General features: G+C 40.6%; 2 protein-coding genes across 2 annotated transcripts; one reads left to right on the forward strand and one right to left on the reverse strand.

Annotated features, from left to right (window-relative positions):
• Positions 1-5,252: 5,252 nt before the first annotated feature.
• LOC111252633 (uncharacterized) lies at positions 5,253-9,129 on the reverse strand. Its single transcript, XM_086992535.1, has 6 exons — positions 9,004-9,129; positions 7,118-8,550; positions 6,732-6,885; positions 6,293-6,409; positions 5,866-6,051; positions 5,253-5,363 (listed from the first exon to the last, which is right to left on the reverse strand). The coding sequence occupies exons 2-6, from the start codon at positions 7,168-7,170 to the stop codon at positions 5,253-5,255; spliced, it is 621 nt and encodes a 206-aa protein (XP_086848661.1). The 5' UTR covers positions 7,171-8,550; positions 9,004-9,129.
• Positions 9,130-10,374: 1,245 nt separating this feature from the next.
• ergic53 (lectin, mannose binding protein ergic53) lies at positions 10,375-16,801 on the forward strand. Its single transcript, XM_022811630.2, has 3 exons — positions 10,375-11,536; positions 13,547-13,647; positions 13,862-16,801. Exons 1-3 carry the CDS (start codon positions 10,375-10,377, stop codon positions 14,150-14,152), a joined length of 1,554 nt encoding a protein of 517 aa, XP_022667365.1. The 3' UTR covers positions 14,153-16,801.
• Positions 16,802-17,956: the final 1,155 nt, after the last annotated feature.

The raw sequence follows: 17,956 nt of genomic DNA on the forward strand, positions 1-17,956 counted from the left end.
TGCTGCCGCCGTCGCTGACTTTCCACGATTCACGTGGACGTTGTTACCAATCAGGAGGGAGACGTTTGGAAATGTCGTAGAACCGCATTGGCGTAAGTCAATGGGGTAAAGGAATCGCACTCAATAGAGACGAAAAGGACATCGGTACTCTTGGGGTGACTGAACGTGAGTGACACTGATTGACGTACAGATAGCAGATCGCGTACAGCGGGCGAACGGCGTAATAATGAGGAGTAAAATGAGACAGCAATACCACATCGTGTGAACAATAGATTCTTAGTACTGGTGCATCGTGCCGTTCAGATCACAACAAGATCCATGCGCGATTAAAGAGGTGCAAGTCGAGCGCCTGCTAACGAAGAGAAAGGCTAGCAGCGTCAGGCCACTGTTGTGGAAATAGGCGCAAGTTCTCGATCCGACGTCTGAATGACATTCTGACATGATAGGTGACGTTACCGTAACAAGTCCACGAAGGAATTTGAACAAAGGGGAAGAAGCTACCTATAGTCGCAGATTAAATCAATGGCAAAAAAGGAACCGCGACGGTTAGAACTACAAGAAAGGGTTGAACGGAACGACGAGCGTCACGCGAGCGCAATGCCACGACGGTGGGGGTGAATAGGAAGGCGGCTAGGTTTAGCCAGCCGGCGAGTCCATGTGATCTGTTATAGTAGCTAGAAATTTTTCTAGATTATTATTCGAGCGGCAGAGAAGACAAAACGCATACGAGGCGTGGCTGCAAGAGCAGGAAAACACTAGGAAAGATTGACTGTGACTACGACGACGAACGAGAAGTTCGATGAGATAAGTAAAAAACGGCCGGTGGTCACTTGTTGTCGTCTGTGACAGGGCAAAGAGATAAAGATGGCTGGATGAAAAAAGTTTAGCATAGTATTAGTTGAGTGAAGTTTTGGGTGGGGGCTCAAAAGGAAAAACGGGCCCGAACGCAACAGAAATTAGGTTTCCGAGAAATTCGCTAAAGAGCGCCACAAGAGTGTGAACGTAGGCTACAAAAAGATAGATGCGGATGCAGATGAACAGCCTTCGTAGGGCCGCTGAAATGGACGAGATGGAGAGAGAATGGTCCAAGCATAAATGGTGATGCAGATAACGTGGCCCCACCCAAGAGAGAAGAGTGCCCAGTCGATCATTGTTCGATTTGTCTTTATAAAGCAAAAAATGGAGAGAGTGAAAAGAAGACTTTTTACCGTCGTGGATTGCCCTAAATTGTCCAAAGGCAAATGGACAATGAATTTACGGCAACAATGATAATAATAATAATAATAAATAACATTAATAAGGCGAGAATTTTAATTAAATATTAATAAGAATATGTTCATAACAACATCAAATACAGTCATGCAGCGTCAAACAAATGTCATCATATGTAATATATATTGCTGTAAGACACCATTTTACCACTGCTACCGTAACACCTACTAACCTAATACTATTTAAGCGACAAACAATGAAAGACGCAAGACGATGAAATACGGAAGGGAACCCATCCCATGAACTGAATGCTACCGAACCATGACGTTAAAAATAATCCTTAGTAATAATACTATTCGTGATGACAAAATATAGTATAAATAATAAGCTACGACGGAGACACGATACGGATCTATTATTAAAAAAAAAAAAGAGAACGTTGCCGCAGATCCACTGCTATAACGGTAACAATAATATTCACTAATATTATTTGATATTATTATATAAGTTATTAAGGTGATAACTGAGGAAAAGTCGATAAATAACAATAGACAAACACTGATGGACACAGAAAAATCACCTACAATCCGCCCTGCGTATAACATAATGCGTAGCCTAATCTTGTACGGACTAATATTCATGCCTATAGATATTGACAAACGGCCCCATCTATGTGTTCGAGGTGGATAATAAAAAAAACAAGTTACTATTTACATACAGACTCAGTCGCATTCACACACAGTTACATGTTTATATATATTAAAAAAAAAAGTAAATGATACTAACTAACGATAATACCAACAGTATATAATAATAATTACTATTATTATTATTATAATACCGCTACAATGAGGTTTGATTAAATTTTTATTAACATATTATACTAATCTACATAGACAGCAATGAAGACTAACTACGAGTAAACGGCGAAACGTCGACATGTGTTTTAGGTGAGCGTATCGGCATTTTTTTTTATTAAGCTTCCGGTAACTTCACTTGCAATGAGCCATTTGTATCTGTCGAACAGAGGGCAAGTTCAAGGATAAAAAAAAAGACTGAAGAGGATCGGTGCACCGCAGAAAGAAATAGACAAAGTTCGAAAAGAAGGCTCGCAGTAGACAACAAATACAGCAAATGCTGGTAATCGTGACGAGGAAATACAACAAATAACGGATTGCCATCTCAAGGGCAATCCGTGACGAGTCTATGCACTAGAATCTCTAACAGACGACACAACGACACAACTATACACGGCCAATTTTCGGCGATATTTTCAATCTGATTTTGTCTGGAACTTACCGGGATTCTTATCATTTCACAACCGTGTCGTAGTAGGATATAATATGGAATGACGACTACCGATAATTTGTGCAATGATTATTACTACACATATTCCGTTGATATAATGATGTTCAACTGGATTTAGCGGCGTGTTTCAAATGGCCATATTAATAAGTCCTTCAATCACGTTGCGACTGTGACTCCTCTAAGCAAGCAAAGTTGACGCAAAAGGTGGAACATTGAAGTCTCGTCGACAATTGTCATAGTCGAGAAACGATAACGTACTGAGAGCTAGATCCGCCTTCTTGATATCTGATGACACATTATCAGGAGGCGATAATCGATGGAAGTTTTACTGCATCACGACACAATGCTATCACGGCCCGCAGGTGCGAGCGAAAAGTAAACTAGATCATGACACATAACAGTAATTATAGACGTAATAAGAAATACTTATTTTCTAAGCGAATTATCTATTCTATGAGATAATTGAATATTAGGCACGCAACAATCGTAGCTATTATTAATATCAGTAGTGCTAACAGAATTATTTTATTACAATATAATTACAGTACGCAATAATTGTGGTCAGCCTATCGACATACGTTTCCTTGTATATCCCAACTTACAATTTTGTTCGACAAAGATACTATTACTTAAAAATAGAATAGATTTTTTTGATTACACACAAAAAACGATAGAGACGCGCAGGGAGTAGTCGCGTCGGTCTGATCAGAATCAGTCGGCAGCTCCTCAACACACCTATTTCAGCTCGTCCAACTCGCTTTGCATGCGCCACTTTTTCAAGGCTAACCTCGCACGCGGTCTTTTACATTGCCCTACGCCCCCGCCCCACTCCCCTCATAAGCAAATGCATCGAATCCACAAAGCTGTCCGTTGGAAAAGGCAAAATCAGGACACAACTGTCGAATTTATATCTCAATAGCACAGGCTTAGTTAACTTTCTGATCTATCGAATTAACATGAAGCAAGGCCGGCTAGGCAAAATAGGAACTGCAATAATAACCATGGAGAGTTGCACATTTGTTCCTGTTTTGGACTGATGACGTTTAGCCGTTTTAACGGTTGCGTCACTTCTAGACTGTTACTTAGACCTGAAGCCTTCTATTTGAGATATCATCATGTAATGATATTACAGTACCATTTTGCCCTGTTGAATTATCACAATGATTATTTTATTGCTCTCGTCCAGAGTTATGACATGTTCAACTGAATGAAAAAGGCTGCGTCACAATAATAATTATTATGACATCAACAACAATACAGCAAGTTATCAATAATCGAGTTCGCCACGTGTATGTAACGTGTTTGTATATCTTTTTGTATTGAGGTGCCGAGATTTTCTCTGTTTCCTACAATATCTTCGGACCACAAACACTTCACTGAGAGTTCAAACAGTTTTTCTCTATGTCTATAATCCTGTTTGATGCTAACGAAGACGTTAATGTATTTTGTTTTTGTGTAAGTTTTTGCTACAGCTGATGTGGACAACAGGCGTCGAAGTTCAAACCCATTCTTCCGGTATCACATAGATTCATTGTTGATCAATAATAGAAGAAACGGATCCGCAGTCGAGCAAGCAATATAGTGGTACATGATCATATTTATATGCATAATCTTGACTATAAGCGGGAGTCCCCCCCCCCCCCCCCGCCCCACCCCTCGAGCGGCTCTAAGCTATGGCACCCCCAAGCCACTAAACAGTCGAGATTTTTGCGAAACTTTCTTTTCAACGTAGAAGCGTTTATACACGTTTTCGCTGAGAAAAGCTGTCCAACATGCATCAACCCACATTCCAGAGACGGTCGATGGGGGCTTGATACTAATTTACCCGCGCGACACGGCGTCTAACCTAAAAAGATGTTTTTGGCAAATTTAATCGTATGTTTGCGTCTGCAATAATTTCTGAGTTGGTTGATAAGCTGCTGGAAGTTTTGCTACGGGTACGAGTAACTTTCAAGTTATACTTGTTGCACGTTTTTTACAATCGGTCGTTTGCCTATACAATCGGCATTTGACCCTTCTATTTATTAACACGTACAGTTCGAGTTGACTAAAGGCAAGGACAAGAACAATGCCCTACCAATGTGCATCTTCGTCGGCAAATCTATTCATTCAACGAGGTAGAATGGCATTAGATTAGGTAATGAAATGTCTTACTGCGATATCGATTGCCGATGACCCTTGCATTTCTGTGGACTGACCCGGGCACGCAAACCAGCATAACAGCAGGTGGTAATGTCAAGATATCAAACGGCTAAAACTTGAGTCGTTTTATTTTAGAAAAAATTTTACATGTTTGTAAAATCGTCTGAAATCTATCAAAATCTAAAACAGATTTCTCTTTTTAGCCGCCTCTACCGACTAGCAGCGTCAAAGCCAGCTCTTATCATTAATATTGCCGATCGATTTTTGCTCATTTGTGCCATTATATTACGAACAAAAACGATTCAGGCAGTGGCGTCATCTGTTATCCAGTCATGCGGACCAGAGAGTTACCTATAGGCCTACTACATTTAGCGCGTAGGCTCATAGCTTGTGCGGTAGTGTAGCCTGTCATTAAGAGGAGAAAGAGCATACGAAAGAAAGTACTACGCCTAAAGTTTGTCTCGATGGGTGATTTTATTACAGTAACTTGTATTTGATATATATATATATATATATATATATATATATATCAAGCCTCGCTCGAATTGTCCTGTGTCCGCTTTGTTGCAACCTAATCATAGATAACACACTTATGTCTCACGCTGTGACGATTTTATGCCGACGCCATTAACGCAACAAAAACCACAACGGTTGCTGGATGCAGCAGCCATAGACGGTGCCACTCTACCGAAGTCCGTATACTGAAAAGCACATTTAAGATAATAATAGCAACACTATTAATGACGTCAACAGCAGAAACAACAACAACAACAACAACAGCAACAAATAGCATCAGAAACAACGACTGGTACGTTATTCTTGCGACGAGAGAACTCTTTCTACACAGTTATTGTCTTAGTAATGTTATTTTTTATAAGATTAAGAAGGACGTAGTGTATGTTCGTTTACATACAACGGATAAACAATAACTGAAACGTGCGCAAGGAGGCAAACACTTGATAACACAAAATAATATAACATTACGTTGACACGACGCGTGACACAACGTCGCAACGGCAACACCAACAACGACGACGACGACGACGACAACAACAACAACCACAACCACAACAAAAACAATAAAAAGTAACAACCGTAAGAATAAATTCGGTATTTTTATATTCCTTCGTACGCTATTGATGATGATGATGATGATGATGATGATGATGATGATGATCATGATGATGATGATGATGGTGATGCTGATGACGATGATGCTGGTGATGATGATGATGATGATGATGATGGCGATGATGATGATGATATATATGTATAGGTGCGTGTGTGTGTAACTGACATGAAAAATGGGCCAAGGATGGCGTCCCGGGCTGTAGTGTCCTTGCGTTGTTTCACTACTATATCGGGTGCACCTTCAAGATTTACGGGAACCTGAAAAAATAGGAAAAGACACGGTTCGTCTATTCGGTTTTTTGCGAACTTATGCTTTTTGGCACACGTTTTAGCTGCCTCCAGAAAGCCCAATCTTGTACATTGTAATCTGAGCTGAGTCTCAGGCTCAGCATTTTTGCAGATTTCATTCCATATCCGTAGACCATTGCGTTCGATAAACTTTTGTGGCCCTATTTATAATTTTGAATGTTCGTTGAGTGTCAGTTATCGAATTCGTTACCTGAACGCCCTTATCGTAGTCTGTCTTCCAAGGATCAACTATAAGCCAATAACACTCGGGATCAAGGTGTTCTGTATCCGGAATCTTCATCGCCGTAATTAAGTCTGTGCGAATCAGCTGCAATCCGCAAATAAAGAAGTATCAGATCATCGAACGACAACATAAATTAATGCTCGACTCATTTTTTATTAAAATCAAAATAGTTCTTAGTGGATAAGCATTAACCGATTTATCGAAGAAGATATTCCAGAAAACGGATACGTTTTGCTGTAGTATGTACCTTGTATACTGTAAGAAATATATACAAGAAAAAATTGATTCCATAACATGTTAGTCGCATATTAGGGGTTACCCTTGCTATTTTAAACGTACACGTACGGGAAGCACATCTTCTGATTAAGCTGAACTCATTAATGGCTCACTTCTGAGTGATACTAACCTCGGCCGGTTTGCGTTTGTCTTTCATTACTTTTTCGCGGATAAGTGGTGGCAAAGATGACAGATCCCCCTCACGGGTAGCACATCCGGCTCCCACAACGGTTGTCGAAGGCCGCCGTTTGCTCGCTCCAACCATTTCTGCGGTGGAGTCACCTCTGCGTAAATTAAATGTCAGAGTAAAGTTATGGACTGTACATTCTACATATACATTAGGGAGTTAGCCACGCAAACATCTTAAAGCCGTTATAAACAATTTCAGTTGGAAGATCTGTTGTTAAACAATGGACATGTGATAAACCTGGTCAGCTTATTTGTTATTATATTTTCTATCATACTCGTGCTAGTTTAGTCCTCACGTTTCAATAAAAAAAAATTGATGATACTAACGGAGCCCAGAAGTTGTTAATTATCCGATCCAGTCGATCGCATATTATGTTCATTCCGTGTAAAATACCTGTACCATCAGGTATAAACGCTGTATTATTGGTTCGACTGTTAACAACACAATTGTCTTGTAGAAATTGACGTTCGTTTGCTTTTCTTTCTTAGGCGGCAGCGGCGTGTTCGCATTGAAAATCTTTTTATTTTAGCACTGACTTTGGTTCACGCTCGTATAAATTAATCATTGACAAATTTATTTTTAACCTCGAATTACGATTACAGCATAGTCGTAATTAAGGGTATATTTGAGGTTTTGCAATTATGTGCGTGCACTCAATAGGCATACAACATTTCACTTTCCACTCAAACTGCGTCTTGTTGAAATTGAGCTACACACAGATACGCACAAGCGCAGCGGCTCACGCTATGCCGTTTATTCAACGTACTCACTCAACCTCTTTAATTCAAAATTATATGGTTGTCAAATTGATGTCGTTCATCGACAACGTCGTCAGCTCCCAATTGAGAGTTCATTCCCCCTAATTTGCGCACATCCGAGTCAAACTTGAAACCCGTACACGTTTATGGCGCGGAAATTGCACCTATCCCACCGCATGACTCAGGTGGTAGCTGAGCCATGAGCACAACCAGTCGTCCGCCAGTTGCTTTGTGGCAGTGGATTTCCCGGATTAACTATAGCTGCCAGATCAACCACGGCACACTGATCCAATTCCATAACACGTAAGCCTAACTAGCCGTAGCAAAACGCGCCAACGGCCGTGTTGTCCACTAGGCGGAACAGGTAATGAGTTTCGTCCTGGCCGTTACAGTGACTACTCTTTAGTTTAGAAATACACAGCATCCAAAGATAACATAGAGGGAACGGTAATCCTGGAGAGAGATTGGCGCCAAATAGCGCCAAGCTAGTCGAAGCCTTGCCCTGGATCAATAACCATTTGTCTAACGACGTCACTGGAAAGAGCACACAATTGTCACGAGCTGGAAACGGCAACGTGAAACCGCCCAACCCACCTTAGTTGATCGAGGCGAAGCTACGATTCGCTGTAGTTCATTTTCTCTTCTCGTACGTAGCAGTCGTCGTACAGTCGCTGAAGCACCGCCAAACACCACACAACATAACAACATACCGTAGGTAGGAAGCGTCTATCCCGCACCCGCTGCGAACACTACGTGTAACCTCGGTTGACGTCGTCTGCTACAGCGAAGTACACAATAATGATGTTTTTGTTTGTTTTGGGCGGGCGCTGAAACCACCTTCTTACAGCCTTTACCTCAACCAGCGTTGGATGGCTAATTCAGCTGATGACGGGTGTGATTTTTGATGATCCATTTGATGATAATAATTCCCATGAACAAGAAGAGTTGTAGCTTTAAGCGAAAAATCTTGTTGACGGTTTGGCAACGTCAACTGTAGGTTGCTGAAATAAATCAGCTCGTCACTTTGTTGTTATCGCCTTCTAACAAATATCTAAACAAATGTAACACATTAGACATAACCTATTAGCTTGCAACTAATTTTCTGGTTAAAAGCGCCCTTATTTTGACTCTTGGACTTAAATCTATGTACGAATACCAGTTGATTGATAGGCGCTCGCCGTCCCGACATTCAGCATAGATGAATATTCAAATTATGCGCGCCATTTTTCCGCTGGCGGACAGGGACACAATTTCTCCTTGGATGCTGGCCGTTGTACCCTATCTATTTCAATACGGTCTCATTCCCCTACGTTTCGTACCATTACCCAGCATTCTCAAGCTCCTAAGGTAACTAACAGTAAGCTAATCGACCAGAATATACTTACAATATGGTCTGGAAACACCCAGCCCAGCGCTTCGATTATGAAACTGAAGAAGAAAAAAAGTAATCTTACCAGCAGCCGAAAAAAGAACAGCTGTACGCGCCGTTCTGCTCCTGCGCCATCCAGTAACATCATTATAAGCAAGATTGACCACGACAGCAGTGCTGAATTAGGTCGTTCAGCTACGCTGGCACCAACCACTTCAGCGTTGGACCGCTTAACAGCACACTGGCCCTTTATGCTGCAGCTACTGGCGGCGCTGCACGGTCTAGTCAGTCATCAGGTTTTCGACACGGTCCTGTTACGTCCTGTCCGACTGTAGTTGCCGCCTCTCTACAGAGAAACAACATATACAGGCCGCCGCTTTTGACCGCGGTGGCAGTTCCCCGAAATCGGAGGAGGCGCAAACGCTGTTTGCCCGTCTGCTGTCTCTCCCATCAAAGCCGCAATAACGGCCACTGTTAGTGGAACGTGTCGCCCCCATAAGTTCGTGTCGTCTGTCCGTTAACTAGGCGGCAGGCTTATCCATTGCCTTCGCGTTTTGTAGCTTTGCGGTTCTATGTTCGTTTGTCGGGACTCTTGTTGATACGTGCTGCTACAGCCGTAGCTAGCGTGTGCAGAGTTTAGAAGTCATCGCTACACTAATAGGTGTAGTTGCGCTAAAAGTAAAAGCAATTTGTAGCAATCTTCAGTAAAGAGGGGGAAAGGAAGAAAGTTATGGTAGTTTCTTGGCCGTCGACGTCCTGTCAGATAGTGGTCAAGATAGTAGCGGTGATGTATGAGGTGGCACTTAACAACAACCGAGAGAGTTGAAACGGCGGGCCCAGCAGGAGGATAACGTATAGAGAAGGAAAACACAGATAGGATAACAAAGAACAGGAAAGACGTGAGGACGTTCGTTAACTGTGATTATACTGTACAACGTGAGATCACAGAACAAAAGGGCAAGGTAGTCAGAGTTGTAAGAGAGGAGTGGATGTGCACAATACGGTGGGAGATTGGGCAAAACAAAACGATTGTACGCTTTGGAAGCCAGCTCTTAGGCGACTAAGTGAGGCAACAGTTGCTGTAAGGTGAAAGGTGCATACATGTGAAACGTTTGTCAGCAGCAGTGACGACACGTTTCACAGACGACATCGTGCTACAAGACAGGCCTTTGCTGATTTTCAGCTGGCCGTTCTAGATACACCAAGTTAATGTTAGCGGCACTGTAGTGAAGAAGCACTGGAGAGGGGTGACAGGTACCCCACCTGTATTGCGCCAATAAAAAATTCAGGAAGTGAACAGTGAATACAGCCGAAATAACGAGAGTGTAGCACATCATACAGAGATCGAATAGGAAAGTTATACAAAACTAAATATAACAAAGACCACTTCACTAAGCATATATTCATAAATTTGCACCTGGTGTAATCTGCTATTATCACAGATTTCACCGGCGCAATGAACCACGCCGTGAAAGCGGTAGCTTTGCTGGCCACCGCGTTGCTTGTGTTGGCCACGAGCCCAACAGGTGTCAGCTCGGAAATTGCCCACAGAAAATTCGAATATAAGTACTCGTTCAAGGGACCCTATTTGTCGCAAAAAGATGGATCGGTTCCATTCTGGGAGTATTCGGGAAGCACGATCGCCTCCGAAGAAATGGTCCGAATCACACCATCGTTGCGCAGCAAAAAAGGTGCCATCTGGACGAAGAATCCCATCAATTTTATGTGGTGGGAGATTGAAATGGTGTTCCGAGTAAACGGACGTGGTAGACTCGGCGCCGATGGTCTAGCCCTATGGTATACCGCACAGAAGATGACTGAAGGAAACACGTTCGGTTCATCTGACCAGTGGGGTGGCCTGGGCATATTCTTTGATTCGTTCGATAACGACAATCGTAATAATAATCCCTACATTATGGCTATGTTGAACGACGGTACAAAGACGTACGATCACGAGTCGGATGGAATCTCGCAACAGCTGGCCGGCTGTCTACGCGATTTTAGGAATAAACCTTTTCCCGTCAAAGCTAAGGTCGAATACTTCCAAAATGTTCTTCAACTATTTTTCCATTCGGGCAACACGAACACTGATGAGGACTACGAACTTTGTTTGCGGGTCGAGAACGTTTTTCTTCCCGCTAACGGCTACTTCGGAGTGTCGGCAGCCACCGGCGGTCTCGCTGACGACCACGACGTTCTAAAGTTTTTGACGACATCATTGTATGCCCCTGGGCAAGCACCTCAGATGCAAGGGAACATTGCTGATCCGGAGAAAGAGAAGTTTACAAAAGAGTACGAACAGTATAAAGCTAAACTTGAACAGCAAAAAGAGGAGTTCCGCAAGGCTCATCCCGAACAGCAGGCACAGATCGACCAACATGGAGATCCTGAACAGGCCTATGAGAGCCAACAAAGCAAGGAGTTGCGCCAAATTTTTGAGGGACAGGCTCATATGTACGAGGGAATGAAGTTGCTGCATCGTAAACTGGATGAGCTGCTTGGTCGGCAAGAACGCACTCTCAGCATGGTTAGCATGATCCAACAAGGGCAACATGTTGGAGTTGCCATCCATCCGGGAGGAGCCCCACAACAACAGCAATACCAGCAGACTCAGCCAGGTGAGTTTCATGATGACTTGCGTCATAAATATTAGGTTCTAAAGTCGCAGATTTTTCTGCAACGATTATTCGTTCATAGAATATTTTTGCTGCACATGAGCTGTTAGGCCACTGCATTGTCGTAACATAATTTCTAATTCAATATGGAACCATATGGAATACGTTTGTTGTGGCCAAAACCGACGAAAAACTCACATAGATTTGTATTATTAAACGCGGAACCAGAGTGAATGACCACCAGTATCGCTAATATCAGTATTACTGATACGTCTATCAAAAAGAGGTAACGACGGTCCACATCTTGGAATCTAGTGCTACATCAAATCCTGAAGAGCAACATTTAGGTCGTTAATACAAGAGAAATTTGAAATCAATGTATTTTATTTCATTGTAGTTGATGCTTTATACTGTAAGGTGGTCCACCATTGATGTTATAGAACGACTCAAATCTTACAAACTTGGATTCAGTAGTTGCTTACAGAACGAAATAACCGATGTCGGATGCAGGTAGTACTGCCCGTATGCTTATGTTTAATTAATACTGCTAATTTCAATCGGTCTTGAAAACATTTGCAATTACATCGTTCACAAACATTTGGCTATCTGAATTACAGAAAGGCTTAATTTCCGCTCTCATTTGCATAATGATCAATTTGTTATCCATAATATATTTAGACACAAATTAATGTTAAACCTTCACTGCTGCTTGGTCATGGTATCGGACAGTCAATAAATCATGTGTTGAATTGGATTAAATGGCTGTTCAGCTAACATTATGGCATGGAACAGTCTAGGCTAAATTACCTTTGTCGGAATACTCTTCACTGCCGCACATATTTGCTTTAAATGAGTTCGTCGTTTAATTGAAAACGTCGAAACTAGGACAAACTGGTATATTAATATATCGTGTTATGGCTGGCCTGTGACTGGCATTGCGGCCACGTTTATATGTTCACGTGGCTATGAGGCTGTCTCGCAGACGGCATGCTATAGCGTCGCCTGGAGTCTAAAATGTATTTACTTTGGACCGTAGGATTTTATCATATATATCAGTTAACTAGAATTAAGCCGTAGGCAGGCGCCGTGGTGAAGGTTTTGTTCAAAGAACCTAAGTAGAATTTAACCTAAGTAGAATTTGGCTTCTTGCAGAATTGGTCGATTGTGGAACCATTTAAACATCTAAGCTTTTCAGCAGGCTCAACATCAGTTACTCATGCTGAGTTGAAACATACCTTTATTTCGCTTCAGTCGTATAGTTCGTATTCCTTCCTGAATAACTGCACGTCAACGACGGTGTCAAATTTGATAATTGAATCACTCTCTTTGTCAAGCACCTTTATGCTGCATACATTTTTGACCAAGTCAAAAGCCTTTTAGTGATCCTAATAACCTCAATTCTTCGAGTTATGTTGTAAGTTGAAAATTCGAGTCTTAGTTCGAGATGCGTTCGGTTTAAATTGACACGATCGGGACATTTTAGCTCGATAGGAAAATGGTTTGCATGTACAGTAGTAGCCGCAAAGCAAACTATACCCCCAAAACTTAGATGCCCGCCTACTGAGTATTTAAAGAACGAGTTCCGGCTGAGCTAGTATTGACTGTGTGGACAAAAAACCTTATTTGCATGTACAATACCAAAGCAGTTCATGTATATACGCTCCAGCTGTAGCTGCTTTTTTTTTTATAAGCAAAAGATCAATTAGCTTATTTTTAACTCAATGGTGTCGCGTTCATATCAGCGATTTGGCCCACTAATCCTTTGAATAGCCGCTACTTTCGACCAATCTGTCGGAGTGACAAAGAATCAGGTGCAGACATTAGGCTGAAACCGGACCTAACTTCGATATGGTTTGATTTATTGATCACACTAGTTATATAATATGTTGCTTCAACTAAGTGTCGTTATAAATCTCACAATGATATTTTTTTTTGGTATGCTCATTAGGTTTGCAATCAAAGTTAGGTTTTGTTGTTTCGTTACATTCACGGCGATTCCTTTGTTTCTTATAGGAGTCGGTCTGCCGATTCAGCGACACGAGGTCGATGCGATTCTTACAACACAGAGGGACATGGTCGCCACCCTCAATACAATGCGAGCGTCCATTGCTGAGGTAAATCGACAACGAACTAAATAAAATACGTCTGCTGTTTATAGTTAAATCGCTTGCGAATCTAATAGGTAATTTGCTAACAGGTAGTATAGAGGGCTGTCATGATCACCTGTTATATACTTAGAAGCTATAAGCCTAGTTGTATCATTTCCTACCTACACCAACATATTTTTTCTATTTATTATATCGAATGAGGGTAAATGGCTTTTTTCAGGTGTCTCGAAAGGCTGGGCAGGTTAATGTCGCTGGTGGAAGCAATAGCGGTGCCGGTATCGAGGCTCGTTTTATAGGTGAGATGCGCGACTCAATCAACGTGGTAAAACGTGACATCGCTTCGATATTGGCAGCCACGCTCAACCGGGCGCAACCCCTGGGCGGATGTACGCAGCCGGCTTGCGTCGGCACCATGACGTTCATCGCATTCACTTGCACGCAACTTATGCTTATTCTTGGCTACATGATCTACCGAAATAGCAAAGCTGACGCTGCAAAAAAATTCTACTAAGAAACCAACAAATGTCTTACACTTAGATTAGGGATTCACTTGGCCAAATGAATGTTGTTCTTTCGTGTACAGATTTTAAGAATTGGATTATCGACTTGTCTTGCGAATGTAACCAGCACAAATGTCTGATGGACGCCCACAAAGATCCTATGAAGCAGACCCAACTCCCCGAAATGAGATAACTGAGCCGAGATAATGGTCGCTCCGAAGGACTCAGGGAGAAAATGCACGGTCAAGAACACATAAGTCATCATTATTAGTTGACAAGAGATGCGATCAAGTCCTATTCGATGGACAGAATTACGAAAAAGAACGATTAGCAAAAACTACCGAAACTACGAATGAACCGAAAAAGATTTCTTAAATTTATGGTAAATCTGTTTCCGATACGTTAGCAAATGCCACCACAATAACAGAAACTGCATACAATATCAATAATAACAATAACAGATGGATTTACGAATGTTGTAAAGGAGCCTGAATGACTATACATGGAACTGATTGAATGGCAAAAAAAAAACTGTTTGAAATACATAAAATGTATATGGATGTCCTGTATAGAACATTATTTAATATATGCCACGATAATGTGTGGTAAATGTGAAATTTACCAGTTTTATAATAGGCGCTAGGCAGAACTGGACATTGGAACAGAAAGGGATGAACAGCACCATCCACCAAGAAGCGATTTAGCTCCATAGGTGATATGGTTTGATAAACGTAAAATAAGGGCGAATATGCCAATTAGTCAAAGATACGCATGTGTAAAGAGAAATGTATCAATGAGAAGGTAGCGATGTGTGGCTGGATGCGGTGTCTATGAGAACAAGTCAACCTGTGGCCGCAGCAGTAGTAAAATAGCATGTGAAACGATTGTCCATTGCATTTATCTATCCTCCATTATACTTTCTGATAGTTAATGATAAGCCTCAGGTATGTTTCAAAGTTGAATTAATCTAAGGAACCCTTGCACCCACCTTGGTAATCGTCCCGGAAACGTTGTAAACTTATACCATTCTCGGTGCTCAAGATAAATCTTGGATGAAGATCTTCGTGTACAATGTGTGCGAAAGATGATTTGTTTTATCGAGAAAAATAGGCTCAAAAAAATTTGCCTTTGCTCTAAGAAACCCATACATCGCGGGGCACTAGATAATGCACAGCCACCGCCGTCAACTGCAAATCACTGTTCCAAATGTTTTTGAGGACATTTTATCACTACTGGCATGTATGGCCTATTAACCTGCATGCATACAGTGCAATGCGAAAAGGTGCAACCTTTGTTTAGGTAGTAAACTTTCACGTGATCTGAATGCTCTTTAGCCGATGTACGTGTTTGTACCCTCTCATCTTCTCAATGTGGCAGAATGTATACTAGCATTATTATTACTACTCCTATTTTGATCTGATGACTCTAAAGTTAGGTATTCATTTTTTTTGTCTTTAATAGCATCAGCTAAGCAAGCTATTGCAAGCTTGTCATTAAAATTGTACTTTCTTCCAAGGAATGCAATATTACCTAGCAATTATTAATCACTAAGTCAATGCACTACAGTGTGTCGCTGCTCTGAAAAATGAATAGTTGCCTGATCATACAATTTTATCCATGGGATCTACATAGGGAAAGCAAAGAGCCCTAAAACCTGAAACCCAATGTACTAAGCGAGAACGCCCAAATAATGTTCGGCTGAGGATCCGTAGCAACAAATGGTCGTGTTTTTGTTTTTTCCGTTTTTGTTACAATGGCATTAAAATTAAATTAGGCCCTTACCGCAAAAGTTAATGCTTCTATCTAACATGTAGAATTCATGTTATATTTGCAAATACATATGCGATTAAAACATCCTATTGCACTGCACGGATGGCGAGACAGCGAAGGATTTAGATGGGGTCGTCTGCAACAAAGGCAAATAGCCAGTTACGTTTGTTAGCAATATTTCTCAATCGTGCTCTGTATTGTTATCGTCAACGGCACTATAATGGAAGAAAATGACGTTCTTTTAATCGAAAGAGAAGGAATTGTTCATTGTTCTGACGATTCCAGTTAGGTCAATAGTTCCATAGTCACATGACGTTATAGAAAACGATGCAAAAGCAAAATGTTCGTACTGCGCCAAAAAATATGATAATACTGTGAGAATTCTGGAACTGTCACGTGTTTAAAGTGCACCTTTATGAACTGGTTAGAATTAAACGAACTGACTGATCTATCAAATTAATATGATACATTATTCGCCTCTTATTTAAACGAAATTATAGCCGTCAAGATGGTGTCGCGGAAAAGCTTTTTTTTTGAGAAACATGCACAGTATGATGTTTTTAGGTGAGCGTACGCGAAAGTAACGAACGTGTTGTTTTAGGAAGTGTCTGTGGTCAACATAAGTTGACAAGCAGTAGATAATTAACGGATTAGTCATGTCGTTGGAGAGAAAAGATTTTATGGCGGAAGCGAGGGAAGGTAATCCAGCCCTGTGAAAAATGCAAAGAAACAAATTTATTAATAGTATTTATAAGTTTATATAAATAAAAAAGTGAAAGGTATTATGGCGTTGATGATCACAAAGACACCCGCGGTGGTAAAGGATACTTGAAAAATGAGAACTAATAAAGTATATTATTAAAGTTTTTAAATAAAACGGAATGTCTACATATTGTGTGTATTAATATTAATAAAGATGAAAATTATTAGTAGTTATAATAATAAAACGGATGAACAAGTGAGATGTCGAATTCAAAACCTTCCGATCTCCGTTGAGACTTAGGTAATGATTTGAGTTTATAAATTCAACTTACCATGTAGTTACACCTTACTAGAATGGATATCACTGTCTTCCTACCCGTAATATGCTCTGAATCGGTTTTCACAAGCTGCATCAAATCTTCTAAAAAAAGTAAAGTTAGAACCATTCATACTCTTTTGGTTTACTTGTTGTAAAAAGTCATGTGAAAATAACTAAGAAAACGTATGGGAAAGTATTCCCAGGACCTAATAAACATTGGTTATTATATATGTGAAAGAATTTAATTATTGATAGAAACAACGAATTTTGTTGACAAAATTAGGCTAAGTCAAGAAAAATGTTTTTTTATATCGTCGTCCTCATAAACTTTGCAAGAGTAAACTAGGTAAAAGGTAACTCAGAGCTGTCTCCCTCCTAGTCACTTGATCCACAGAGTAATTATTTAGAATCGCAAATAGTATATCTTACCTATTCGATTTTAGTTTTTGCTATGTTAATTTAGTAGATTCTTGAAACGCTAAGGAACTTTTAAATTAGAACGGTTAAAAAATTTTCTACTTAATTGATATCGAGATAGTCATCGCGAAAACTCTTTTCCTTCCAACTCATAATACTAGCTATAGAAAAAAACTTTATATTGTATTTTCTAATAATGATATTACACCTATTTTCAGAAATCAACATTCTGGTGAAGTTCAAATCAGCCTGCAGAAAAATTCGGCTGACCCAAAAACAGCGGCATTTTTTTTGAGAGAAACACATTTTTACATCAGGTTCGGCAATAGAAGCGCCAATAAGGCTAATATTGGGATTATTTGGCGCACTGTGGTACGGCTGTGAATTGTTTGTTGTCAGGAAACAAGATCAGAGAAGAAAATGAAAGATATTTAGGAGCAAGGCGTCTAGACTATTAAGAAATGTTTTATTTGAAAGTGAAACACCTCAAAATTCTTTTTATTATAGAATTTATGCTTAGTTTAGGCCTCAGTAAAAATCTCTTTTTATTGACGCAGGTTGTTTTCGAATAAATTTTTTTAACACACTGACTTTATGATGGCTACAC

The sequence above is a fragment of the Varroa destructor genome, unplaced genomic scaffold (genome assembly GCF_002443255.2).
Source record: "Varroa destructor unplaced genomic scaffold, Vdes_3.0 BEIS01000006.1, whole genome shotgun sequence".
NCBI classification, from domain to species: Eukaryota; Metazoa; Arthropoda; class Arachnida; order Mesostigmata; family Varroidae; genus Varroa; species Varroa destructor.